The 26,294-nt window shown below is 46.5% G+C and overlaps 3 protein-coding genes across 8 annotated transcripts; 2 read left to right on the forward strand and 1 right to left on the reverse strand.

Annotated features, from left to right (window-relative positions):
* Positions 1–1,688: 1,688 nt before the first annotated feature.
* Positions 1,689–12,982, forward strand: nr1d1 (nuclear receptor subfamily 1, group d, member 1). Its single transcript, XM_047571393.1, has 8 exons — positions 1,689–1,979; positions 8,949–9,206; positions 9,614–9,702; positions 9,874–10,018; positions 10,157–10,869; positions 10,958–11,143; positions 11,274–11,484; positions 11,699–12,982. Exons 1-8 carry the CDS (start codon positions 1,928–1,930, stop codon positions 11,917–11,919), a joined length of 1,875 nt encoding a protein of 624 aa, XP_047427349.1. The 5' UTR covers positions 1,689–1,927; the 3' UTR covers positions 11,920–12,982.
* Positions 12,983–14,065: 1,083 nt separating this feature from the next.
* si:dkey-225f5.4 lies at positions 14,066–17,224 on the reverse strand. The gene is made up of 9 exons (XM_047571394.1): positions 17,123–17,224; positions 16,786–16,879; positions 16,290–16,413; positions 15,920–16,077; positions 15,684–15,826; positions 15,427–15,604; positions 15,149–15,288; positions 14,780–14,942; positions 14,066–14,633 (listed from the first exon to the last, which is right to left on the reverse strand). Exons 1-9 carry the CDS (start codon positions 17,137–17,139, stop codon positions 14,568–14,570), a joined length of 1,083 nt encoding a protein of 360 aa, XP_047427350.1. The 5' UTR covers positions 17,140–17,224; the 3' UTR covers positions 14,066–14,567.
* An 863-nt stretch (positions 17,225–18,087) lies between these two features.
* Positions 18,088–25,741, forward strand: wipf2b (WAS/WASL interacting protein family, member 2b). 6 transcript variants are annotated; one of them, XM_047572508.1, is made up of 8 exons: positions 18,088–18,276; positions 19,385–19,482; positions 19,651–19,948; positions 22,070–22,186; positions 22,280–22,939; positions 23,298–23,573; positions 23,715–23,816; positions 23,910–25,741. In XM_047572508.1, exons 2-8 carry the CDS (start codon positions 19,417–19,419, stop codon positions 23,954–23,956), a joined length of 1,566 nt encoding a protein of 521 aa, XP_047428464.1. In that variant the 5' UTR covers positions 18,088–18,276; positions 19,385–19,416; the 3' UTR covers positions 23,957–25,741. The 6 variants fall into 6 exon arrangements, with proteins under 6 accessions (XP_047428464.1, XP_047428465.1, XP_047428468.1 ...); XM_047572509.1 differs by having other exon boundaries at positions 23,298–23,522; XM_047572512.1 differs by having other exon boundaries at positions 23,298–23,372.
* The last annotated feature ends 553 nt before the right edge of the window (positions 25,742–26,294 follow it).

Below are 26,294 nucleotides of genomic sequence, written 5' to 3' on the forward strand. Positions count from 1 at the left end.
ACAGACAAAAACAAACAGCTCTACCCAATCATTTCATTAAGGACAATAAGGTGATTAAAAACACGAATAAAATGTCAAATTAATTTAATTCATTTTTTGTAAATATTCAGGGCCTCTGCAGATTTCAACAAGTCAAATTTAAGACTTTTTAAGACTTTTTTAAGACCATAATGAATACATTTTAAGACCCATTTCATATAGATAGGTTTGGATTAGATTCAAACGTGCTGAGTACGAGTACAACAACAGAGTCAATGAAACCCAGTCAGCATCTAACTGGAAGTCCAACGGGATCACTCAGCCCTGGGGAAGAAGCTCTTCCTGAGCCTGCTGATGCAGGAGCAGAAGTGTAACAAGGGTTATCCATCAGAGAGATAGAACTCAGACTCTCTAACCCAGAGACAACATACTTTTTGGGCCAAGGATCCTCAGACTGATGACAAAATTAAGTAGAACCGTCCTACCAATTATATTCTTTTAAATTTACATTATCATTATGCATTCAATATTAAGCTCTGCATGTAAACGCACTGATTTATTTTTAGGGGTGCTTGACATGCCGATGAGTAAAAAACGGAAATACTGGCCCCCCTATATCAGCTGGCCGATATATTGGTGAACACAGAACAGAACACAGCAAAGAAAATAAAAATAAAAAACAGAGCAAACAGGGACAAAACATTGACTCACCTGAACCTCCCTGAGCCGTCTTATCTGGAAAGAAGACACAGTGATCAATAAGTCTGATCCTGAGTACACTTAAAATACAGCATAATCAACAAAATGCTGGAAAATGAAATGATATGATAAAATTGTATATTTGTTATTTATACCATTGATTCTCTGTTCTTGTTGTGTTGTTGACATTGTCATATAATTTTGTTACATTGTTCCCTTTTCTTATTTTTGCACTAATGACTTTTTTTTCTAAAACAATCGTTTGTTGTAAAATTTAAACTGTTAAATTGTTTTATATTGTAATTAGTTAAGAAAAACGGTTTATTTGCCTTAATATTTGTCCTGTATCAGAGCATGATGTCGGCGGCTGCTGAGCAGGTAACAGACGCTACCGCCTCCTGCTGGACGGAGCGGAAACAACACGCATCATTATACCATTCAGGGCAGTCTACAACAGCGGTGTCAAACACAAGATCCACAGGCTATAGTTTGTTTGCTTAAAATTTTAAACTTTATTTTATATTTTAGTCCAGAAAATTGCAGTAATTTTTATGGTGTATAAAGTTATTATATACATTAGGCTTATTAGGCTAATATTGTGATAGATAGATAGATAGATAGATAGATAGTTAGATAGATAGATAGATAGATAGATAGATAGATAGATAGATAGATAGATAGATAGATAGATAGATAGATAGATAGATAGATAGATAGAGAGCTATTGATTCATTAGTACAAAAAACACTTCAGACAAAGCTAAAACAGTGTGTCACATGTACATTTTCCTCTGTGGACCACAAAAATGAGTGCCCCGCCTACATTTCCCACAATCCTCGGCCGAGAGCATCGGCAGCTCCACGTGCTCGGAGATTTAAACGGGTGTCTGGCGCACACAGGAGGGCGGGAAAGTGTGTCACTGGGGCACGAGGCTCTCCCCGCGGTCACACGGTCCCGTTTTCTGCCGCGTGCGGGCACTCACATCAGCGTCATCGTCGCCCGGCTGCGCGCGCGCCCTGTTTGAAAGAAGAAGAAGAAAAAAATAGCGAGAGGAGCTCGTGCAGCAGATGACAAGCTCCTCGTGCAGAGACACACCGTTTGATTCAGGGCGAGAGCGACCATGAGACTCATCTTCTTCTTCTTCTTCTCCGGTGGTGCTCAGTGCTCCTGTTGACTTCTCCTCCTGCACTGCGATGAAATCTGGGATTTGTACTAAACGCACTGCCTCCTGAATTCCTTGGAGCTCAGCATGACGACCACTGCCATGGACACAAACAACAACAACAACAACAACAACACAGGTAAACATGTCTCTTCTCTCATTTAAAGCCAAGTGACGCGGCTCGTGTTTAGCTTTAAAGGACCTATCCGAGAGTGTGAGTTTGAAGGTCTGTGGGGAGTTCAGAGGACATGGCAGGTTGACGGTTTTCTTGTGTTGGGTTTTTTAAGTAGTCGAAATTTAATTATATATATATCAAAAGATTTTATTCCTAGTTTTACAGAAGTCAGGACGCGGGTAGAGCGCAGCGTCAAAACGCAACCAGCGGCTTAAGTTTTTGTGTCAGATTTTGTTGTTACAGTTTTAAAAGTGACCCGGAGCTGCGGGATACGATGAATTAGTTCACTGATAAATAAACCTGTTGTCTCTGCGGTAACCCCCCCCCCCCTCCAAAAAAACAAAGCGGGCGCCAACATGCCGCATTATTTTTGACGCATCCACCGCTCGTCTCACGGTTGCCTAAACTAGAAACTAGAAACGGTGGTTTAAAAGTTCCGGTGCCGCACTCTGCTGCCACACTGGCCTCGTTAAACTGTAAATAGGTGACATTGGCCCAGCTATGGTGGAGGAGGTAGTGGAAGGAGGAGGAGGTGGTGGTGGTGGTCTGGGGTCTTAGTGGAAGAAGACGCCCCGGTCCTCACATGTCTGAGGCGCATCATCACGGGGACCGTCGCCGTGACGATGCGTCCGTGTTTCGGGGAACTGGGTCACGATGGCAGCGCCGGGTCGGTGGGTCGCTCAGTGTCAGGTGGACGACCAGGAGGATGCGTACGTGTGTACGCGCGTGCACGGGCGCGGGGCTGCGCGCGCGCGCGCGAGCCACTACAGCGTCCGTTGCCGGTTCACATGGAGCAGCAAACCGAGCCATGTGCGCTTTGTTTTCACGGAGCTCCCCGCGCTGTGATTGGCTGCCGGTCAGACTGAGCTCATTGCATAATTCTCCTCCTCCTGCTGCTGCTGCTCAGCGTGTTTGGTTTCCTCTTCCCTCCTGCACGCTTTGATATGAGCTGAGACCGACGAGGATCCATTGATTTTTTTTATTTTTTTACGGTTTAAACACAAACGACAAAACATTTGTGTATGTGCGTGCAAATTCTACAAGTAACAGTGGTGAATTAAAGTGGAACTGATAGAAGAGTAAACTACCATAGCATTTTAATGATTCAATTCAGTTTTTTTATTTATATAGTGTCAAGCCAGAAGGCACAGTGACATGGATAAACTCCCTTTTAACAGGAAGAAACCTTGAGAAGAACCCAGCTCATATGGGGGGATCCATGTGCTTAAGGCCGAGATGAGAACAGCAGGAGAAACAAGATAAACACTCATCCGTCATAGATGTAAACATCTGACTAAAGCAAACGTGTAGAATCTCTGATAACAGCATAACAACCGGATGATGTCTATTTCTTTTTCCTACGATTATTGACCACATCACGTGTCATTCCAGCAGATAGCTCAGCCCGTCAGCGCGCCGTCCGAGCTGCATTTTGGAGGTGATGGGACGTCTGAAGGCGTGACCTCGACTGACTTACGTCCCTCAGCTGAAGGCATGAACCGTTCTGCTGCGGACAAACAAATATGGGGTTCGAGTTCAGGTGTTTTTTTTTTTTTCCGTATCCGCTGCGTTGCCCGCGCGCCTCGGCTGCTGTTGCTGTGCAGACGGATTCCCCGCAGCCTGTTTCCATGGTTACCGAGTTCATCTCGTGTCTTATCGGGTCTCTTCTGCCGTTCACATGTCCGTAGGATTCTTGTACACGTCGTCTGCTCGTGAGTTTCATTCAGGCCCGGCATGTGTGCGGCTCTCCTCACTGGGAAACAACGTGAACAGACTCAAATATTTGTCTATGTACGACAGCGAAGGGTCTGCAGGAGGTCAGGGCGGATGGAGGGCCAACAGTGTCCAGAGACCAGGCTCGTCACCTGGTTCTCCTTCAAAACACGTTGGCTGCGGCGGTTTATTTGCATAGCAATGTGATGTCACATGCGGCGTATTCAGTTTCGTGTTGGATGTGCTGCGGGTGAACTCGGTTCATTCGCGCGTCCCGGCCTGAATGTGTGCGGAATGAATGGGGGGAACGTGAGAGGGTAGTGCAGAGGGACGGGGAGGAGTGGATGTGGGTGGGTCGGTCTCGTTGTGGAGCCGGCTGTGTGGAGGAGGCACGTGGCTCGAGGGCGTGACAACTGAGAGCACACGAGCCTCCCGCCGAGTACGCACGAGGGAGGGTGGGAGGGAGGGTGAGGCAAGCAGAGAGAGATCTGCAACAGTAGCGGGTTGATCAACACTGATCTCGTTTCTGCTCCCGCTGAATGTCGGCCTCTCCCACCAGAGACGTTATTTTCCGTAATCTCCGTTCTGTTTCTTGAGAACTGACGTCCGCCCGGTTCAGAATATCGTCAGAGCTTCTTCAGTCTCTGTTTCCTCCTCTTTCGTCGCTCTCCGAGCCTCGAGGTGATTCCAGCCCCTCTGGTTTTGCGCGCCCCTTTGTAGCGTCTTAGCGTGGAGCGGGTGAAAGGTATCTTGTTCGTCTGACCCAGTTAGGCAGTTCTGACTTCATTATGTAATGGATCAGACACTGGATGGTCCTGTCCTCATCCTCAGTTTTAAACCTGCTGTCTATTCAAGTTCACCTTAAACCCGTGTGGACACCATTCAGGCTCCTGTGTGGACCAATGCTAAACACGGATTCTGTTGTTTTATTGTCTTGTTCCAGAGTAAACGTTCTCCAGAATTAGCCTGTAAAAAAGCCACTAAGCTCACTGCGCCTGAATGACGATGAACCAACCATCAGCATTTAAAGGGCCTATTTGCATTTGCGCGTACAGCGACACATGATGGGAGGACACAAAACAACGCAAAGAAGACACAAAGCGGGTGCAAAAAGACATAAAACGACACCAGACGGACACAAAATTATACAAATACGGATAAACTAAATGACCACAAAGACGAAAACCGACCACGAAGAGACGCAGTGACGCAACGATCTCAACCGTTGTGCCCATTGTGTCATGGTTCCTGATAATTGATAAAAAACTGATTAAAGTAAAAAGGATTTTTAGTTTCGAAGCACTCAATCTAATAAACTGCATTTTATAGACCAAGTCAACAATATATAACAAATTATTACTGACAAATATTAGACAGGCTTTAATGATCCACAAGAGAAATTAATTGGTCAAAGTATCTTAATTGTTACAGAAAGATGAGCTGGTGCACAGCTGGATGGAGTGGGAGTAAAAGAAGTTCTGTAGCGTTCGCTATGGCAACGGAGCTGAGTCATTCTGCTGGAGAGTGAGCTCCTCTGACCCTCCAGTGTTCAGTGTAGTGGATGGGATGGATTGTCCATAATAGGGGAGCTGTTTATTCAGTGTCCTCCTGTCTCTCACCGAGACAAACGACTCCAACTCCCCCACCAATCACATGTCCAGCCTTTCCGGATCAATTTGTTGATCCTGCCGATGTCTTTTCTGCTCGTGCTACTCCCTCAACAAACCGAGGGAGATCAGGTCCTTCCTGTCCCCAGCATCCCTGTTGTCCCTCCCGTCCAGCCTGTTGTCCATGTGGACTCCCAGGTGCTTGTAGTGGTCCACTTCCTTCCATCTTCAGGCCCTGGATGTGGAAGAGAGATGTTTACCCTAGCGGACAAGCAAGGAGTAAATGATGAAAAATAAACCGCTTAAATCTTTCATTTTAGTTTTTTAATGTTTGACTATATTTCAGATATAGTTTTCAGTACAAGGACCATTTCATTTCCCCTTTTTAAGACGTGGTTTCATTAAGAGAACCAAGGCTGCACGTATTCAGTCTAAAGGTGAAGACGAGTGTGGACGCATGAAGAACTCATGTGAACTGACGGATAAAGGACTCATCCAGGTGTGGAGGAGCACGTGTCGATGGGACGACCCACGCCACAGACTTGTGGGTGTGTGTGTGTGTGTGTGTTTTCTGCTTTGTTTCTGCTCTGAACGTGTAAAGACAGACCATGTGTCATTCAGACAAAAGGAGGCATCATCACGTGCAGCTCTGACACGTGCAGACGGACAGACAGCGGCAGCATCACATGAACAAATCGCATCACGATCGAGCAGCGTGGTGCCTGAAGTCCTTCTCTTCCTCCTCTTCTTCTTCTTCTGCGCTTCTGATCTTGTCGATTTCCAATGAACCTCTGCAGCAGAGGGAACCTTTGACGTGACTTAAGAAGGAGAGATGTTGACCGAATGTGTTTTATCAACCGAACATTTGGTGGAGACCAGAAACGGCGCTAAAAGGAAAAAAAAAAAAAAGAGAGAGGGTCTCGTTTACAAAAACTGACTCTAGATGTTTCCCTGGGTGTGGAAATATGCAGATTAACTCCATAACTAAAACGTTTGGAGACCGTGACTTCATGATACGATCCCCTGGACGCTTCCTGCCAGTCTGCACCGTCACTGTCGTCACCTCTAATATGAAGACGTCCTGCTGTCAGGGTGTGGGCAGCGAAAACCTACTGCTTCCATCTGTTCGTCAGTCTGTTTCTGCTGCTGCTGAGACTCACGTGGAGCTGCCATCTGCTTTGTTGTTTTGTCAATCATCCCTCCATCCATCCATCCATCCATCCATCACCCATTCATCATTTATGTTGGTCCCTTAATCCTCATTTTTGGATTTCCAGTGGTGCGGACAAGTTACAGATCTTAATTCGTAGAATGGATTCATTAATTTAACCCTCTTCTTACCTTTTAATCTTTCTAACACTTTTTATCCTTGGTCTCAGTTGGACACCAATTGACACCAAGGAGCGGCTTTATATTAGATTAGATTAGGTTGATTCAGCTTTACAGAGCAACGACATGCAGGTAGGCATCTAACCAGAAGTGCAATAAGCAGTAAGTGCATGTAGCATCAATAGTGTGGTGTATGGTACAGGTTGTTTTTATAGCACATGGACAATATTTACAGATGGAGACATATGTCCAGGACACAATGATCGATTGAGGTGTTAAATTTAAGTAGACTATGAAGAGGAACTGTAACATAATTTACACCAGAGGAAGTGGGCAGATTCTAAGTACATATTCTTGTCATCTACATCATTTGGTATGAAAAATTAGGAAGTCATTAAATATGAAACTAAAACATGATCAAATGTTTAAAGACGTTAAACATTGCAAATTGTTAAATTGACCCCAAATAATGGGAGCTTTAACGTTTCATTAATTATATTTATTTTATCAATATATTTCTCAACTAAAGTAGTGCATTATGATAATAATAATTATTATTTTTTACTGTTAAAATGTTAAACTGAACTCCTTCGACCAACGAGCCAAAGGCTGAGAAACATGTCTCTCATGTTCAGTGTCTCTCTGACTCGTTTGCTCCATTAGGGGAGGAGTGAGTCCCCCTGTCCCTCCTTCCTCTGTTCCTGAAATTCCTAGAAAGACTCTTTGTTTTGAACATGTACTACAGACCCTCCCACTACTCTACATCTCCGCCCCCTCAGTCACCGCCCCCTCAGAGCCAGACTGTGTGTGAGGCTACTGCACTGATCTGGGAGCAGCTGAAATCTTAGTTCGCAGTTTGTAGTGTGAGTGGATGGGGGATCATCATTATCATCTCACAAACTGATTCAAAACTATGAACTCATTCATATATTTATACTAGTGCTGTCAAATCATGAATTAATCACAGGATTGCTGTGGATTAATTTCGATTAATCACAATTAAATATTCATTTTCACCATTAATCACATTTCATTTTGCATGAGTAAACAGACTAAGAAGAAAGGAATACACCTTTAGCAGTTTCAACAAAACATCTTAACAACTTTTTGGCTCTTTTTTTTTAAACATTTACCCGTTACTGTTCCTCCTCTTTCTAAGAGCCACTATGACAAACTAAATGGCCTGCAACTCAGAACAGTTTCTGCAACAAAGTGGTTGCAGGAATGGCTAGGGTGTCTTTGTCTTGTTTTTTCTTGCACCCTTTTCACATCAAAAATACCGGGTTGACACAGGAGTTTCAGACATCGCGTTGACAATGTCATCATTGCACATCTCCTCTTCTCCACGGATGCAGAGCCGCTAGCAGATCTCACGGTCTTGCCAGTGCGCTGCCATGATCAATAAAAAAGTGTGCTTTTTGTGTACTTAGCTTTACAAGCTGTATATAAACACAGCCATGTGCGCGGTTCACATCAAGATTCCCAGGTGCCATTTCCCAAACATGACGTAGGGCTAATTCACCTATTTCATTAACGATTGTGCGAGAACACATTTGATTTGTGTGATTGAAAAAAAAAATGGACAAAAACCTCTGCCCTTCAGAGGTCAGTCTCTTATGGGAGTAGACCAAAACTTCGGTCCATTTTTGAGCTGCTTGCAGCCCTGGAGCTTCTACAATGACACAGTCTGACAGGCTGTCCAGTGACAAAACCAGATTGTGACAGACAGGTACATCAATGTCATCGTGTAAATTGGCGGGTAGACGCAGCATTCCTGTTCACATCGAAGCCGAGCTGAGCCGTGTCGATAAAATTCTGGGTAGATTGTCCCTTTCACATTGCTTTGGGGCTTTGGCTCGTCGTGAATGGTGCGAACGTGTTAGCCAAAGTGCTAGCAGACTCCCTGACTAGTGTATGTTTAGCGTTAATGTGGTATTTAAACCTGAAAGTGCTTCTGTGAAAAGAAAACTCCATCCTCCAGAGTGTGCATAATACTTTATGTCAGTCGACTGTTCTGCCTTGTTTGTTTTTTTTTGGACTCAAACTACCGGATCAACTGCACATTTGCACATGCACGACGGTAACTCTACTTGGACAAACTGCCCGAAAAGTGTGTCAGTGCGTTAATATTGACAGCCCTACTTTATACTCATTTTAGTCCAATCCCTTCAGTCACTGGGTCAAACCTGCAAGTCGAGTGCAACACGAATAAAACATGATTGAAGTGAGTCCTTCCTGCCGTCTCTCTGACTTTAACCCTGACCTCCTCCCTGTTCCCCTGCAGGAGGCGTGATCTCCTACGTGGGTTCATGTGGAGGCTCTCCGACCAGGACCAGCCCGGTCTCCATGTACAGCGAGAACTCCAACTCCCAGCCCTGCTTCACCTCATCCTCCTCCTTCCTCAGCAGCGGCTCCAGTTCAGGCTCTGCGGGGGACGACGGCTCCTCCTCGGCCTCGTCCTCGGCGGGAGGTTCACCTCGAGGCCGGGACGATGGCGGCCCTCTGAGGTCGTCGCCCAGCAAGTCTGTGGCCAGTCTGACCAGTAAGTAGCCAGTCTGATTGTCGGACTGATTTTTGAGTTGAACATTTGTGTTGTTTGAGTCCAGCTCGAACTTCAAACCACTTCCTGTTTTCAGGCTGAAGCTAACATGCTAACGTCAGGCTTCACTCTTACCTGTGGATTCCTCCCATTTTTGCAAATAATCTGCGTGTTGCAGAACAAAAAGTACAGGAAACTTATAGATACACATGAGAAGATATTCTCCTAAAGTTTAAACGCTAATAGGAACTAACTATCAACTCAACTGCATCAGTGAGTCAGTGGGAATAATTTCCACATGTTATCATGCTAATAGCCACCAGGTCTGCATGAATAAAATGTAATGTGCTAAGCTAAGCTCTCAGAGCAGTTTGAATTTACTTTGTGTCCTACGTGACTCTCTTTGTCAGAACTGAATGGCATGGTGCTACTCTGTAAGGTCTGTGGTGACGTGGCCTCTGGTTTCCATTACGGAGTTCACGCCTGCGAAGGCTGCAAGGTGAGATGTGATACACGCTGACTTACATCACCGCCACTGATCACGATTCAGCAGGAGCATGCGGATGTGAGAATAGGAAGTCTTTAATGAACCGACGGATCCTTGTTGTTCACTTAACCGCTGCGGCCCAGGTGGGGTTTGTCTGACCTCCGCCTCCATCTCCTCCTGCAGGGTTTCTTTCGTCGCAGCATCCAGCAGAACATCCAGTACAAGAAGTGTCTGAAGAACGAGAGCTGCACCATCATGAGGATCAACAGGAACCGCTGCCAGCAGTGTCGCTTCAAGAAGTGTCTGTCGGTGGGCATGAGCCGAGACGGTGAGCACTAACCCTTGTCTGCCGGTTCACCTGTCCGTCCCTGTGACTAAATTTCAGTCGTACCGAGCATCTTATCAGATTCTCCTCCAGTCTGAACTGGAATGACATCTCCTCCTCCTCTTCCTCCTTCATCCACAGCGGTTCGTTTCGGTCGGATCCCAAAGCGCGAGAAGCAGAGGATGTTGGCTGAGATGCAGAGCGCCATGAACAACATGGTCAACAACCAGCTGCAGAACGACTTCCAGCTCGCCAGCTTGTCCTCCTCCTCCTCCTCCTCCTCCACTTCCTCCCCCTCCACTTCCTCCTCCTCTTCCTCCTCTCCGTGTCCAGGGGTGACCATTGCTCCCCAGCCCCAGCCCTCGGCCTTGCCACTCGCCCCGTCCTCCCCCTCTCCTCCTGCCCCAGCATCAACTTCCTCCCCCTCTCCTCTCCCTCCTCCCCCTTGCCAGAGCCCCTCCCCCTCCCCGTCCCCTCATCCGCCACCCAGCCCCGGGGTGGACTCCACCATCAGCGCCATCGCCCGCGCTCACCGTGAAACCTTCCTGTACGCCCACGACAAGCTGACCAGTCCCCAAGCGCTGCAGCAACAGCAGCCGAATCACCACGGCAACAACGGGGAGGCGGAGCTTTGGGGTCCCAACCGCTGCCCTAACGGTTACCAGGCCAACGGGCTCAACACAATCTATCACCATAACAACAACCTGGGTTCAGGCTGCTACCTCCAGCCGGACAACGGCCGCAATGGCATGCGCCATCACCATAGCAACGGGAGGCGGAGCCTTTTCAACAATAACTTCTTCGGAGGAGAAGGGCAGAAGTGTCCGATGAAGAACCGCTCGGGGATAGTTCTGGTAAGAACCGGTCTGTGTGCTCTTCATTACTGGGCTGTGATTGGACGGCCACTGTCCCGGGGCTGACTGTGGCCTCCTCTCTCTGCAGGCTTGTCCGATGAACATGAAACCTCAGGCCGACCCCTCAAAGACACCGCAGGAGATCTGGGAGGACTTCTCGCTGTCCTTCACGCCCGCCGTCAGAGAGGTGGTGGAGTTCGCCAAGCACATCCCGGGATTCAGCACCCTGTCCCAGAACGACCAGGTCACCCTGCTAAAGGCCGGCACCTTCGAGGTACGACTTACGTCTGTCGCGTGACAGCACGTCGCTAATTTTAGCTCTGGTTTCGATCATAAAAAACATAAAAACTAACCCTCCGCTTGACAAGCCGCAACTCACCGCTCATTATTTTTCCACGCCGCAGGTGCTGATGGTCCGCTTCTCGTCGCTGTTCAACGTGAAGGAACAGAGCGTCACGTTCATCTCTGGCGCCACCTACAGCCTGGAGGAGCTCCAGGCGATGGGGATGAGCGACCTGCTGGGAGCCATGTTTGACTTCAGCCACAAGCTGGCGACACTGGAGCTCAACGCAGAGGAGCTGAGTCTGTTCACCGCCGTGGTCCTGGTGTCTGCAGGTGAGCACCGTCAGCATCCTCTTAGTTACCGTTGCCTTTCCTGTTTATTCTATGTCTGTTTGTATGTTAGCTAGCTAATAAGCTAGCTCATTAGAAACCTCTGGTGTTGTGCAGCGTCCACAAGTCACTGATGGATCCTCTGGTCTTTTAATATTAAAACATGTTACAGAAACATCTTCCTTGTTTCAGCCCCTCTTGTCTTCCGCTCTTTCAGATCGCTCCGGTATCGAGAACGTGGCCTCGGTGGAACAGCTGCAGGAGAACCTGATCCGGGCCCTGCGCTCGCTGGTCAGCAAGCCGGCCGTCGCCCCCGACAACAACAGTCACAACCTGGACTCACCTCGCTTCACCAAACTGCTCCTGAAGCTGCCCGACCTGCGGACCCTCAACAACATGCACTCTGAGAAGCTGCTGTCCTTCCGCATCGACGCCTGACGTTGCCGCGGCGACGGGGAAACGAGGCCGGCCACGTGGAGCCGAGCGACGCCCGGCGCCACCGGGGCCAACGTGCAAAGACATGACATGGTGGCGCCGTCGTCAGCACTCGGCTCACCGCCAAAATAAGAGTCTGTTTACAGAGCTGCTCCTCCAGAGTCGACAAGAAGAGTCTTTTATTTTTCCACAGACAGTTCGACCTCTGTTTAGCCTCAGAGTCTGGTCCAGGGGAAAACAGGTTTGTAGACAACAGCGCTAGTAAGACATTTCAGTCGCACCAATGGTGGATATGCCAACTGAATGAGATAAAACTTCTCAAAGGCAGAACTAAACTCACACAAACACAAATCCTTCAGAATAAAACTCTAGAGAAACAGAGACTGAGACTCTGTCTGAGCTGCACTCAAGACAATTCAGCTGCCTTACGTTGGAAATGAATTCAGGCTCAAAGCCGCTAAATTAAATTAAATTAATCATGTTTTAATCCGTCAGGTCTCTCTTAACACCCTTTGAAAAATGAACTTCAGTTTTGACTCTGGAAAAAAAAAAATGGGATTTGCCCTGAATTTGAGCAGAAAGGTCTTCAAAGAGCGAGGACATCCAGCACTTCCAGGCGCGCACACATCCTTCGCGCGATGACGCGAGGGAGCAGATTTCTTATTTTTTAAAAACCGTGGACTTGCCTCAGAGCCGACACCACCAGCCAGGAGGAGGCAGAACGCTGCGTTTAAGTACAGTCAGGAAATCTGGCGTTGCGACGAGCTGCTGCTGCTGTGCAGAGCGACGCCTCATCAAACATTATGCAGCAGATCTTCTGTATGAACTCTGTACATAAATATCCAGTTATACTTGAACTGCTTTGACATCTATATTTTTATGTTATATGAATATATGTGCAAATGTTATGACTCTATAATGGTGTGTGGGGCACAAAGTGTATATACAACAGGTTTGAGACATTGTGTATGAAATGGAAGTGAGATATTCTGATGTCTGTATTTTAATCTGTTTTATGCTGTAAAGATCATCTATATATATATATATAAATGTACACAGGAGAATCCGTCTGTCTTCGTTTCCTTTATTTCACTTGATGGTTAAATTCAAGTCAGCCACACTGGGGGAGAAAGTAGGTCAAACTGCAGCCTCATAACCAACTTTCCTCTCCGCTGTGATTGGTCATCTCCCCCCAAACCCCTCAGCATCCCCACCGACCAATGAGGCGCCAGCAGGCGGAGACCAGAGCCGTGTCCCGGTTTCAGCCGCCGCTTCCTGCCAGTGTGTCGACTCCTTACATAATAACTTCAGGGACACTGTTATCACTCAGTAACAGGTCATTCGTTTGTTTTGTTTTTGTTTTTTTTTCCCCTCAGCAGTACATGAAAAGAGCTGAACACACGTCCCACCAAACTCCACACAGAAATCGGATCATTTTACACTCAAACGGACGTTCTTATCTTTCACTTACCTCAAGCCTCAACTCTGGTTTTTACTTTTCCATCATAGACCAGATATTTGATTATTTCAATTGTCATTCATTTCAATCTTCAGCCAGAACTGTGATTTTAAAATTCTTCAGACACCACACTTCACTCTGAAATGTACTTTATTTTTTTTACCTTTTCCTTTAATCCAGCAGGATTTTGAACATCTTAAACTCTCAAACCTGCAGATTTTTTTTTTTACTAATGTAAGTTTCTCTTTCTGTTACACCAACACCATGTATTAAAAATGACCAGTGTTAATACTTTATTCGCTCATTTCAATGAAGGGAACCACAATAAAGGACAAACAGTATGATAAATCTATTCTTTTAAACTCTCTGAACTGAGTTTTCTTCTGATATCTGCTGTGACATATGAAAACCCTAAACTCCTCAGACCTCTGTGATGGAGACAACCGTCTGCTTGTGGCTACGTGACGTGCTGCAGCTTACATGCTATGTGATCACGTGGAGGTGTGTGTGATGTTATGTCATATTTGACAGTACAAGTGGAGCAGCGCCTCCATGCCTCGTGGAAACAGCGACTCCTAGTGGCAGATTCACAAAATAAAAAGCAGTCGTTCATGTTTTTAATAAAAGACATAATTTGTGCCGATTTCAGCTTCATTTCTTTTTATTGAGCTGTTACCATTTTTTGTTTTCACTTTTTATTTCTATTTATCTTATTTTTATTATTTTTACTCAAGTACTTTCTTTTAGGATTACATTAACAATTAACAAAGATTAATAAAGTAACAATTACCTTACTTTTGCAACTTCTTAAAATCCATTTGCAGTCTGGCAATATTTTATTTTTTTATTCACCTGCATAAATAATTGTGTTGTCATGAAGGAATAACATAAAATAATAAACACAACTATCAGCAACTAGAATTTAACAAACCACAAGCAAATGAAGGGTGTAAAGTTGAATTCTTTCCAATATCTTGTTTAATTTGATTTATAACTGATGCTTAACAAGCAGTTTGGTCCTAGTATACAAAATGTATTGGTAAGTAACAGAAACAATGCTCTTATGAACAGTTATGTACAGACTCAGTCTAAGGACAGGAGATACAGGTGAGACACTGACATCTAGTGGACGTGTGAGGAAAAAGAAGAAAAATATGTGCAGGAAGAAAAGTAGAAAGTGAAAAAACAAAAGTCAGATGAGGTCACTGCTGCAGAGAAACACCAGCCACTTGGTCAGACTGAGGTCCGTTTTAGGAGGCTGAAACAGACAGAGAGAGAGGCAGCAGTGAGTTGACTTTATTAACACATACATGTCCAACACCTGACGCTTCATATCAAAACTAAAATCTCAATAGATTTCCATATTTAACTAATATGAGCTGCCTGACCACCGCCGGCTGTTACCTTCAGTACAGATGTGTCCAGGGGTTTTCCATCTCGCCTCACTGACAACAGTCGAGCCGTCCCGCTGCTCGGGTATCCCTCCTCCACCTCCAGGTGGCACACCAGCGACGCAGACTTCAGGTAGATCAGCAGGCGCTGAGCCGGATTCCAGTCGATAGCAAAACTGGAAACGCACACAGTTTAAAATGTGTCATTTTCTGAAGGAGGTTCTGAATCAGATTGTGTCTGTCGTGTTTTGAGAATATAAGGTCGGTCTCAGCAGTGTGCGCTCCGCATGACAGGCTGTGAGTGGTTGCCGATCAACGATCTGAGCCTTTCGGAGGTCTCGCTGATCATCACTGACTGTCTAATAGCATCGGCCGTCCTCACCTGGACCTCAGCGCCTGGATCTCTGTCAGCAGCTCGGCCTGACCCTGGTAACACTGCATCGCCTCCAGCAGGGTGGCTCCCAGCTCTGCCCGGCGACCCAGCATCCAGTCCTCCTGCAGGCCGACCGTGCACTCGTTCGCCTGCAGACACAGTGAGGCTTTAGCGCTGGTCCACGTGGAGGAGTTCATACACATGACAAATGACAAACATACAAACACGACAGAGACTGAAACTATCAAAGAGCTGCCTGAGACTTCATGACCGGCCGTGTTACTCACCTGCAGCGTGAAGCGGTCGTCGTGGCTCCAGTTAACCGACACTTTCAGCGGCTCCAGCTCACAGGCCGACAGGTTAGAGGAGGGGCGTGACCTGAACTCGACGGACAGCTCTGACTTGTTGAAGGACAGCAGGTTGACCTGCATGAGGCCCTGAACAGCCGGGACGAGCCGCTGCAGCCTGTCGGGAGAGCGGGGAAGCAGCGTTAGCGACCGATCGGGACATCGGAGCGAACGTCGCGCGACCTCGCCGCACTTACTCGGCTCTGAGCCGCTGCCAGCCCGTCAGCTGGGCGAGCGCCGCCTCCGACTCCGCCTTCAGCTGAGTCAGCCGGTGATCGCAGGACCGCAGTGCATTCTGGGCCTTCTGCAGAGACTCCCCCAGCTGGTCACACTGCTGCTTCTGAAGGAGGGGACGACAGACCACCACGATCACATATGCCGCACCACAAAACTGCTTTCTCAAGTGTGTGTGCGTGTGTGTGTGTGTGTTCACCTTGCTGCGCAGCTGCTGAACCAGATGCGTAAGCGTGTGTCTTTTGCTGTGGATCTGTTGGACTTTGTCCTGCAGAGACCTGAGGAGCGCCTCCGTCTCCTCCACCCCAGACCTGATCTCCGCCTTGAGGGCCTTCCACCTGCCCCGGGCCCCGCCCTCTGAGACAGAACGGAAATGTTTGTTATTTAATATAGTAAAATGTATATAGTAAATCACTTACTCTTAGCTTATGTCTTACTTATTAGCTTCAGCACTAATTTGGACCATAAATAAAACGTGAAGAAATATTCATTAAGAGTTTGGTCCAAATTTTCTCAGGCTGGTCAAGATCACAGTGTGTGTGTGTGTGTGTGTGTGTGTGTGTGTTTACCGGGTTGGGGTGGGCTGGACTGTGTCATCAGCTGCTGGGCAGAATCCAGACCTTCCAGCAGCGACATCATGGAGTCCAGAACAAACAGCTGACGCCACAAAACTTTCTGGACACGACGACTGTCCTGAACACACACACACACAAAGACGTCAGTTTTTAATAATGGATTTGCTACCACAGCGGCTCCTGTGATGTTTATAAGTTTGACAGAATAAGAACATCAGCTCCAACATTAAATGATCATCAAGTTCAGATCAGATGGACACACGTGAAAAATGGAAGCGGATTCAAAGATTACACCAAAAAGACACCACTTTCTTCACACAATCATTTGGCCAAGTCAGTCAATGTTAAAGTCAATGTTAAAATGTTCCTTCTTTCTTCTTGATGTTTGATCTCAGTGAGTTGACCCGTCACGTTGTTCTTCTGAATAACTTTTAGTTCCATATAACGATGCAGACAAAGAGCACAAAGGAACAGCTGGAAACAGACTGACCGTCAGGTAGAGCACCATCCCGGCTGCTTCTGCACAGTCCGACTCAGAGTCTCCGCTGGGGTCCAGGAGGGACGGGTCACAGCGCTGCAGCACACTGACAACAAACAACAAACACATAAATACAGGTTCACGACACTTATGGAAAACTGCAGCCGGGTAGCGTTAGCTCGTTTACGATACACACAACAACGGTTAATTCTGGTGTTTTCAAACATTCACGATGATCATCTGGGGCAGAAAACTTAAATTTTAACCCTGAACAACATCTGGTTGTTCTTATTTTTTTTTAATCGCTGATAATATAGAGCAGAATATTTCATCGCTTTAACAGACTTACGCTCGAACATCCGCCATTTCTGTTTTCAAATCTCCGCGGTGCCCGAAGGGCTCTGATTGGCCCGTCGAGCCATGACGTCACGGTCCGTTAAGTCAAAGAATAAACAGCGACACCTGGAGACGAGGCGACGAAATTAAATAATAATAATAATAAAACACATTTGGAAATAATGTGACGCATGTTATATATTGCACCAAGGAAAAAGTTTGATTATTATTCAATATAATTATGTGAGTGAATTAAATTATAATGCACACGGCTGTTTGGTTGTAAATTTATTTAATATCATTGCAATTTTAATTTTTTAATATTCCACAATTTCAACAAAAATTCAACAAAACGTTTTCCTTGCCACCGTGTTGCTCTGCCGGTTTTTGTAAAGCGCCTGGAGAATAATTTTTGTGTTATTGACGGTATAAAAATAAAATTTTAATAAAAAGTTTAATTAAATTTTATTACAGTTGTAAATATTGTACAGATTTTCGTTTTTCTATTTTATTTTGTATTATTTTTTATTTTTATTATTTTATTAAACTTTCTTGTTATATTTTATGTATAATAATAATAATAATAATGAGTTTTATTGTCATTGGTGAAAAACAACAAAATAAAATTCGGCAGCTCTTTGGTAAGGGAAAAATAAAAATCTATCTAAAATTATTTTAATAACACAAAGGTGCATTCTCATATTTATTTTTACTGAATTATTATACAATCTTTATTATTTAATCTTTGTTAAGGACTGTCATCAGTTCTCAGTATCAGTGTCAGTCTTATTCATACAAATATTAGTGTCAGAATAAATATCACTAGTGGGTAGTATTAATACTATTAATACTACCATCAGTGGTAGTATTATTATAACTTGTGGTTATATTACTATCAGTATAGCAGTGGTAGTTTTAATAATAGTACCAGTGTTAGTATTAATTAATGAATTGATGGTGCAGCGGCGCATGCCCTCCGTTAGGTCACGTGTTCGGCTGCTCTGGTGTTGACTGTAGAGAAATAAAAAAAAGAAAAAAGAAAAACATCTCTGCAGCACAGAAGCTACTGGTGGCCGACATCGGAGCAAACTGTCCCGAGAGGACAGTCGCAGCTGGAAGTTTGACTCATAAGACATCCTCCAGGAGCATGAACTCAGCGGCTCACAGGTAGGACTCGTTTATTCTCACCTGGTCCGGATGCTAATGCTAACACTGAGCTAGCAGGCTGCGACACCCACCGCGTTACCAAAATACAAACGTTAGCAGCTTTACGAGGCGCCGAGCTAGCAGGCTTTGTAGGTTCATATGCACCGGAACATGTGTTGTTTGTCAAAGCAAACAGCTGGACACTGGCTTAACGGGGGAGGCTACTGAGTTAGCTTAGCATCCTGCAGAGATTCATTGCCAGGCCGACGGTCGCTAGGAGCTACGGGAGCTAATGTGGCTAAGACGTCGATGCTGAGAAACATCCATGGACTCTGGGGTTTTTCTCGGAGGAGCATAAACGCGTCCGAGGTGTGAACACTCAAGTTTAACAGTCTGTTAATGTGCCTCTGGTCCGAGTTTAATGTTTCAACGAGATCTGCAGGATCGATGCTAAACACTGAAATGGCCTTTTTAAAATTCAGATGGTGTTTTACTGGCATGAAACCTCCAGAGACAACATGGGGGGTTTAGTCCGGGACTCATTATTCTGGCGATTATTTTACAGATAAACTCGCATTTTATTCACGATTCACGGACTGAACGAAGGATTTGGAGTCTGAACGTGAATAGAATACAATGAAATTATAAGGTGCAGCCCCCCCTCCCTCAGATTTCGGTGTAATGGTACAATGAAAACCCAAAATTAACAATGCACTAAAAGGCCTACAAGAGTGCACTGCAAAAATAAATAAACAAGACGCAGTATTTTTTGCACAACACAACATTAGAAACAGCAGCCGGTGTAGAAACAGTCTCATAAAACACAACGTCAGTCAAACAAACAGTTCTTTCTACAGGATGCGAATACAACAGCTTCTGTCTGGACAAGAACAGCTGATCGAATTATGAATGATTCTGACATCTGAAGCTGGATTTGAAACTTCCTCTGGGTCTCTTTAGCGGGGTGGTTTGTTGTAAGTCAGTTGAAGCAAGTTCTACAACATGTTTCCCTCAGTCTCCTTTATTTCAGACAAGAATCTGACCACACTCCGTGTACAGGCTATGATGAGTCTACATAGATCTGTAAAGAATCACTGGTGTTTACTGTGTGTGTGTGTGTTTGTTTCAGGGTGATCCAGTGTGTGTAGTATCAGCTGCAAGATGCCCATCCCTCCCCCTCCTCCTCCTCCACCAGGGGGACCCCCTCCTCCCCCCACCTTCAGCCAGGTGAGGAGCTGCATCATCATCATCATCATCGGCTCAGTTAAAAAACACAACAGTGATGTTTAAAGTCTGAAAATATTAGATATCCCAAGAAACCGATTGTCATTTTATTGTCTCGATAGTCAATAATCAAAACTCCGGTGGTGTTATTCCCCCTCTCCCCCCCCTCAGGCCAACACCACCCCTCCGAAGCTGAGCAGAGACGAGGCCAAAGGTCGCGGCGCTCTGCTGTCCGACATCTGCAAAGGCACCAGGTTGAAGAAGGTGGCGGTGGTGAACGACCGCAGCGCCCCGCTGCTCGACAGTAAGAGCCAAACACCAAAGAGCCAAACACCTCCCACAGAGCACCCATACATTCGTTTATACCAATACCTACACCAGCAACAGAGCCAGCCTAAACAGCAGGGGGCGCCGTCTGAGGAGCAGAAGAAGACAGCCGGAGATAAGAGCCCTGCTCTGGCGCTAGAGAGTAAGACAATCTTCTGATACTAGAGGCTGACTGTAGGAGTTTAAACAGCCGCCATGTTTCCTGTCCACGGGTCGGTGGGTTGGGGGGCGGGGTTATCAGCTGATTGACAGCTGCTCGTTTTATTAGTTCGTAGATCGACGTGGAACGATGCCCTGACGACATGCTGTCAGGACGTTTTTTGTATGTTGTTCGCAGGGTTAGGTTTGAAAAAAAAGAAAGAGACACTGTTCCTAAAATCCCACAGAGGCCGTTTCTTGCTGCCTTTTGTTAGAAATCTTGCCGCGGTCTTGTGAGACTGCGCAACAGGATTAGTCCATGTGTGATGAGATCCAAAAAGGAGGAGGGGAGGCTGCCAGAAAAGACCTGGACTAAATAAAAACCACGTGAAAGATGTGAAACTGGACATAAAATCTTGTGGAAATGCAGCAGAGCTTGAAAAAAAAACAACGATGAGAAATCAGTTTTTCGAAACTGAAATAACTCTAAATATATCGATATCAGCAGCTGTAGCCTGTGACCAATAGCCTCACACTTTAACCACGGTGACAAATAAAAGACAAGTCCTTTTTTAGCTACACTATCGGACACATCAGCCGATCAGAGTCAGTGATCACATGACCAGAAACAGGAGAACACACACATACGGTCAGACATCATTAAACAGAAACATTTTCACATTTCAGAGCATCAGATTCTGAGCTTCCTGCTTGTTCATGTTTCTTTTTAATGTCCATGTTTTGCTGTTTGTGTCTTTAACGTTTCTTCTTTGTCTCTCTCTCCGCGGGTCTCTGATGAGCTCGGGTTAACTGGGTTATAATGTTCAGAGGCAGATCGCGCACAGTTGTGTGCAGTGAGGTGGACAGGTGACGGAGCGGCTGGTTAAACTCGCCCTGCAGCTTGCTGCTGATGCACTCGTCATGCTTGCTGCTGTGAATTGCAGCGTCTGCCGTCCACTTTCAGGCTGCCCAGAGTTTCAGGCTTGTCTCTATTCGCCAGACGTGTTTTTTACACACGGAGCTTCGGCTCATTTGAGTCTGAGACGGGTTCAAACGTGACGGATGAAACGGGTCCCGTCAGTTTCAGAGTTAGTTTATTTTATTAGTTTTGTATTAATCCCGGTACATCATCATGTGTGTGGTTTATGTCCACAAACATGGCGGCATTGCTGAACGCTGTCATTTTATCCGTAGTTTTCTCTCCAGTGTCACATTAGAGGAACATTTGTGCAAATGTGTCGGCGAAACTCTGAGCGGCCTCGCAGCGAAGCAACTGAGCTAACGCGTTAGCATGCCAGCTAGCATCAGAAACGCCACGTGTCCTAATGATGCTAACGGCTTCATCCAACGCTGATGAGCAGCTTCGAGGCTCAGCTCACTTCCTGTTTTCGCTGCAGAGTGTGACGCCCCGGTGGACGGCAGACGTCTGAGCATCCTGCTGCTTTTCGCTCCTGGAGGACTGTTAAAACGACGCTTTTATTAATGTCGTCGGTAAAAAAAACACGGACAGAAGGCTGTGTCAGATGTGACCTGCTGTCCTTGAGCAGCTTATTCTCTCTTCCTAATTAACAATTTGGCTCAGAAATGAAGTGACTTCCTCTAAGGAGAGCTGCCGCAGGAATGAACATGACATTTAATTTCAGAGCTGGAGCAGATTTGTTCATTTCTTTAAATCAGTTCAGAGTCGGTAGTGATCGGTTTCTGACGACAATTGATCACATTGATCATCCGAAATCAGATGTGCTGCTGCTTTTCCCTCTGGTCTGCGTTATAGATCTAATGATTGATGGTCCAGCCCTGACAGACAAATGTGTCAGCAGAGTTGTGATTGATTATTGATCAGCTGTGATGTCGTAATCATAATGACTGTGTTTGTTTGTTGTGCTGTCGATGACGTCGTCGGAGCTTCGTGGGAGCGTAAACACTTCATTTAAATTTAATCTCTCGTCTCATCTCACCCCACCTCACCTCCGCCTGTCGTAGTCACCTGACCTCACCCGCATCCCGCCTCACACTAACCCATCTGTTCGGTGATGTCATCGTACTGTCGCCACGCTGTCAGTGTAGACTGGTGATGTCAGGAGGCGGGGCCCTCATTCACCTGTCCAATGGTTGTGGTTCTCAGAGCCCAAAGGAGGCGGAGCAGGAGCCAATGGGAGCGCAGCCGGGAGTCCGTCGGGTTCGGCTCCGCCAATCGGAGGCCTGTTCACGGGCGGCGTTCCCAAACTGCGGCCAGTTGGAGGTGAGTGGATTTTTTTGTCGTCTTGTCGCCGTTTCGTTCTGTTCAGTTGTCAGTTGCGATGTAAACCACGTGACTCCATCTTGCTTGTGGCAGACGGCTCCTCTGGACGCTCTCCCTCCACTCGGGGCGCAGCTCCCCGTCCACCCAGCCATCGCCATGACGACGCGGAAAGCCCGTCTTCTCAGGCAACGTCGCCGATGGAAACCTCTCGCTCCCAACGCCCTTCGCTCCCCAACCTGTCCTCCTCTCCCTCCGCCTCCTCCCCCTCCTCGGCCGCCTCCTCCCCCTGCACTGGCATGAAGCACTCCTCCTCCGCTCCACCTCCTCCTCCGCCCCTCTGTCGCAGAGGCAACGCCCCCTCTCCTCCCTCCTCCTCTTACAACAGAGAGAAGCCCCTGCCCCCGACCCCTAACAACACCCCGCCGCTCCCTTCCAAACCTCCCCCATCCCCCGGCAACAGCAGACGCCCGCCCACCTCCGGGGGAAACCCCGCCTCCTCTTCCTCCACCTCTCTGGCCCCGCCCCCTCCACCTTACCGCATCACTAACGGTCCAACAGGTGGCGGCGAAGCAGCACCTGAGCTGCCCACGCGCCACAACTCCCTCAGCAACAAGAGGACCGCCCCCTCGCCAGGAGGCCACACCCCCACCAGAGGTCCAGCCCCTCCGCCCCCCCCAGCTTCACCTACCCCTTCCCAACAAGGTGCCAACAGGCCGCCGCCCCCCGTCAGAGAGGCGCCAGCTAGAGGGACAGGTGAGGGTTCAACATCATCACTGTTAAACACGCTAAAACACATTATGATGTCATCACAGTGAACTGTTGTGGAGGTTGTTTTAATGATTAATCATGATTAATCTGATTAATTGAAAACATTTTGACGCAATTAATCCAGATTGATTCTGGACGTCTCTAGCAACACATTTCAGACAGTTTGTTCACATAGAGTTACAAGATTAAACGCGATTAATAAAGATTAAAACTGATATTTAATCGTGATTAATCAAAATTAATCCACAGCAACATTGTGATTAATGTGTCTAAAATTTTAATCATTTGACAGAATTAATTATACATTATATTTAATTTTCTTCCTTATCCTTTATCTCTTCAGCTCCTCCTGTTCCAGTCCAGCCGTCGAGGACCGGCGGTAGAGAAGCCCCGCCTCCTCCTCCTTACAGGACGCATGGTAGCCCCTCCCTCTCCACTGACCCCCCCACCAGAGGAAAACCTCCCCCTCCTCCAACCCGCACCCCCACTGCTCCACCTCCGCCTCCCCCTCCTCTCCGCAACGGGCACTCCTCCTCCTCCTCCTCCTCCATCCCTCGCTCGTTTGTTGGTGAGTTGGCCTCGTCCTCCCCCCGTCCATCCGTCCGTCCGTCCAGTAGAGGTATTATCAATCAGTTCCTCAGCCTCAGTCTTTTCCTTCATCAGTCCTTTTGTTTTTGTTCAACTTTGAGATTTTAGAAACGTGTGAATTTAAAGACAGAGGAGTTGAAATATTCTATCCTCTCTCCTCCTTCCTTCGTAGACGATTTTGAGTCCAAGTATTCGTTTCATCCTCTGGACGACTTCCCTCCTCCAGACGAGTACCGACACTTCACCAAGATCTACCCCAGCAAGGCCAACCGAGGTCAGACGAGGCCCGACCCTCACTCTCTGGGACTGTTCTCACCTCTGGCGACATATTCACTGACCACGTGTTTGTTTGTGTGTTTGTTTTCAGTTTCGGTGATGAGAGGAGCTCCTCCGCTGCCTCCGGTCGGGAGGTGAACCAGGAGCAACCGCCACACGCCCCAACCGCACATTCACACGCACACACATTCCCCGTTTGACGTCTGCAGCTTCGTCATCCTCGCCTTCTCCATCGCCGCCTCATCTATTCTCACAGCTAACCGGCTGAGGAGAGGTCTGACGGACGGACTGGACCAATCGGGGGACAGACAGAGAGAGAGACGGGCATGACGACCTCTGGAGAAGTTTAAAAGGACCGCGCGGTTCAGGTCCCTGAACGCGTCTTCAGAGCAAATGTGAAGCGAAACGAGGCTCCACCTCTTTCTTTTTTGTCCGTTTTTAATTTTTGCACCTGCACTTTTAGTTTTTTCGAGATGGCCGCTCAGAAGCTGTGGAGCCGGACGCGTGAACGAGACGAGTTTGTGACGCGCGGTCGACGTGTACAAGCAACACTATAAATAACAGTTCAACACTCAATGATCGTCTGTTAGTTTAAGTGAAGATTTGAAGGTAACCTGACAAACTAAGTGATCCGTTAAGTCAATTGCGAAGTTAATTTGAAAGACGTTTAATTTACTTCCTTAAATGTTGAGCTACTCCTTTAAAGAGCTCTGTGTGAACCACGGAGACAAACTGAACTCAGAGACCTGGATCCGGATCACAGGGTCTGTAACCTGGACTGAAGGTGGTCATGTTTGATGGTGAACGTGTGGATGAAGGATGAAGGATGAAGACACTGTAAATACTCATCTGCTTCATCATCATCATCATCATCATCATCATCGTCATTGAACTCACCTGCTGAAGTCAGTTTGTGAACAGGTCGAGTCTTTAAGTGCCAAGAAGAGAAACTCACCTGAGGACAGCTGACTACTCCTGCTGCAGGTCGGTTCGTACCACGTTGGTGAACTGTGGGGGGGGGGTCACACTAGAAGTCTTCCGCCTGCAGCAGGACTCCTCCTTCCTCTAACTACAAACTCAACTTGTTGCATGTCTTCTTTGTGTGTGTGTGTGTGTGTATGGAAGCAGCGTCACAGCGTCTCCTTGGTTTCGCCACACACACAGTGTTAAATAATTACCCATGATTCCCGGCGCCTGGAAGCTGTTGCAGCAGGAACGTCGGGGGGTCCAAGTTTAAAGTCAGAAGAATCGGAAGCTAATGATCGTTGATCAGTTCATGTCATCGTCTTAACTGATGAAAGTTTTCTAACGTTGTCTTCGCTGCACGTCTCTGCCTGAAGTCATGCTGTTGTTTTCAGAGTTGGGTTTTAATCACGTAACCGAGCACTTTCTTTTCACTTTTATTCATGTTTTGCTGTCGACAGTGATTCCAGCTCAAACGGCCTCGTCCGTGTTGTTCGTTTATTGTCGGGGCTTTTCTTCTTCTCTGGATTCAGCCACAGTGCGACTTCATCCTGCGTTTAATTTGCTGCCAGGCTCCATTTAAAAAAATCTCCTCATTTTACTCTCATTACAGCTCAGGAGCAGCTGTGGCTCTTTGAGTTGCACATGTGCAGTTGGTGCATTTTTAACTCCAACAGGAAACCCCTCCACATCCTCCTCCTCCTTTTCCTCCCCCGTCTTCCTCCCCCCGTCTGTTTTGCCTTACAAACTGTAAATCTCTTCAGTTAGAATCTGTAGACGTTCCCGTTAACAGCTGATCTAATGTGACTTACTGCTGCGGGACGGACTGTCACGCTGATGGTGTCGAACTGTCCTGCAGCCGTGGGATGGACGCTCTTTCCGTCCCACTTTAACAGCATGCTCTCTCTCTGTTACTCTAACTGCAGCTGTCTGAAATAAACTTATCAGTTACAGACTCTCTTCTGTTTCATCACTTCATTCTCTCCGGTGACACCTCGGCGAGTCAGCGCGGCCCTTATCCTCCTACACGTTTAATCATCGTTAGTTATAGGAGACATGGAGTCAAAAACTGAGTTATATATAATATATTCACCTTTAATGTTGATTGTAACTGCAATACAACTTATTTCTCTAAAGGAGATTTTTTTTTTTTGAATATATTATTTTCTCTTTTTTACCAAAAAATAGAAAAACATGCTTTCAAAATAGGTTTGCAGCACCTGACATTGTTTAATGAAGTATTTGAAATAATTATAAGAAAGACATAATCTATACGAGGATATATACAATAACCAAAGTAGCGCACACACACAAAAAAAGAAAACCTGAGAGGGGATCCAAATGTTAGTCAGTACAGGAAAAAAATACTGAAAATGAAAAATAATATTAATAAATTAGTCTTTGCCATTTAAAGCAGCCAGGTATATTTTAGTTAATACTAAATATTTGCACACATAATCCATTTTGCAGCTAAAAATCTAAACGTCATTGAGTTTAGCTCCAAAACGTTTTA

This window comes from Mugil cephalus, chromosome 20, assembly GCF_022458985.1.
Source record: "Mugil cephalus isolate CIBA_MC_2020 chromosome 20, CIBA_Mcephalus_1.1, whole genome shotgun sequence".
NCBI classification, from domain to species: domain Eukaryota; kingdom Metazoa; phylum Chordata; class Actinopteri; order Mugiliformes; family Mugilidae; genus Mugil; species Mugil cephalus.

Bases quoted from the DNA above. Each gene is read 5' to 3' on its own strand.
- si:dkey-225f5.4 (XM_047571394.1), bottom strand. The intron at 15,827-15,919 runs GTGAACACACAC...CCCCTCCTTCAG, and splicing joins TTCAGCAGCTGCGCAGCAAG to AAGCAGCAGTGTGACCAGCT. The intron at 14,634-14,779 runs GTAACAGCCGGC...TGTCTGTTTCAG, and splicing joins TGGACACATCTGTACTGAAG to CCTCCTAAAACGGACCTCAG.
- wipf2b (XM_047572508.1), top strand. From the start codon at position 19,417: ATGCCCATCCCTCCCCCTCCTCCTCCTCCACCAGGGGGACCCCCTCCT. The intron at 19,483-19,650 runs GTGAGGAGCTGC...CCCCCCCCTCAG, and splicing joins CTCCCCCCACCTTCAGCCAG to GCCAACACCACCCCTCCGAA. The intron at 23,574-23,714 runs GTATTATCAATC...CTTCCTTCGTAG, and splicing joins CGTCCGTCCGTCCAGTAGAG to ACGATTTTGAGTCCAAGTAT.
- nr1d1 (XM_047571393.1), top strand. From the start codon at position 1,928: ATGACGACCACTGCCATGGACACAAACAACAACAACAACAACAACAAC. The intron at 1,980-8,948 runs GTAAACATGTCT...GTTCCCCTGCAG, and splicing joins CAACAACAACAACAACACAG to GAGGCGTGATCTCCTACGTG. The intron at 10,019-10,156 runs GTGAGCACTAAC...CTTCATCCACAG, and splicing joins GGTGGGCATGAGCCGAGACG to CGGTTCGTTTCGGTCGGATC.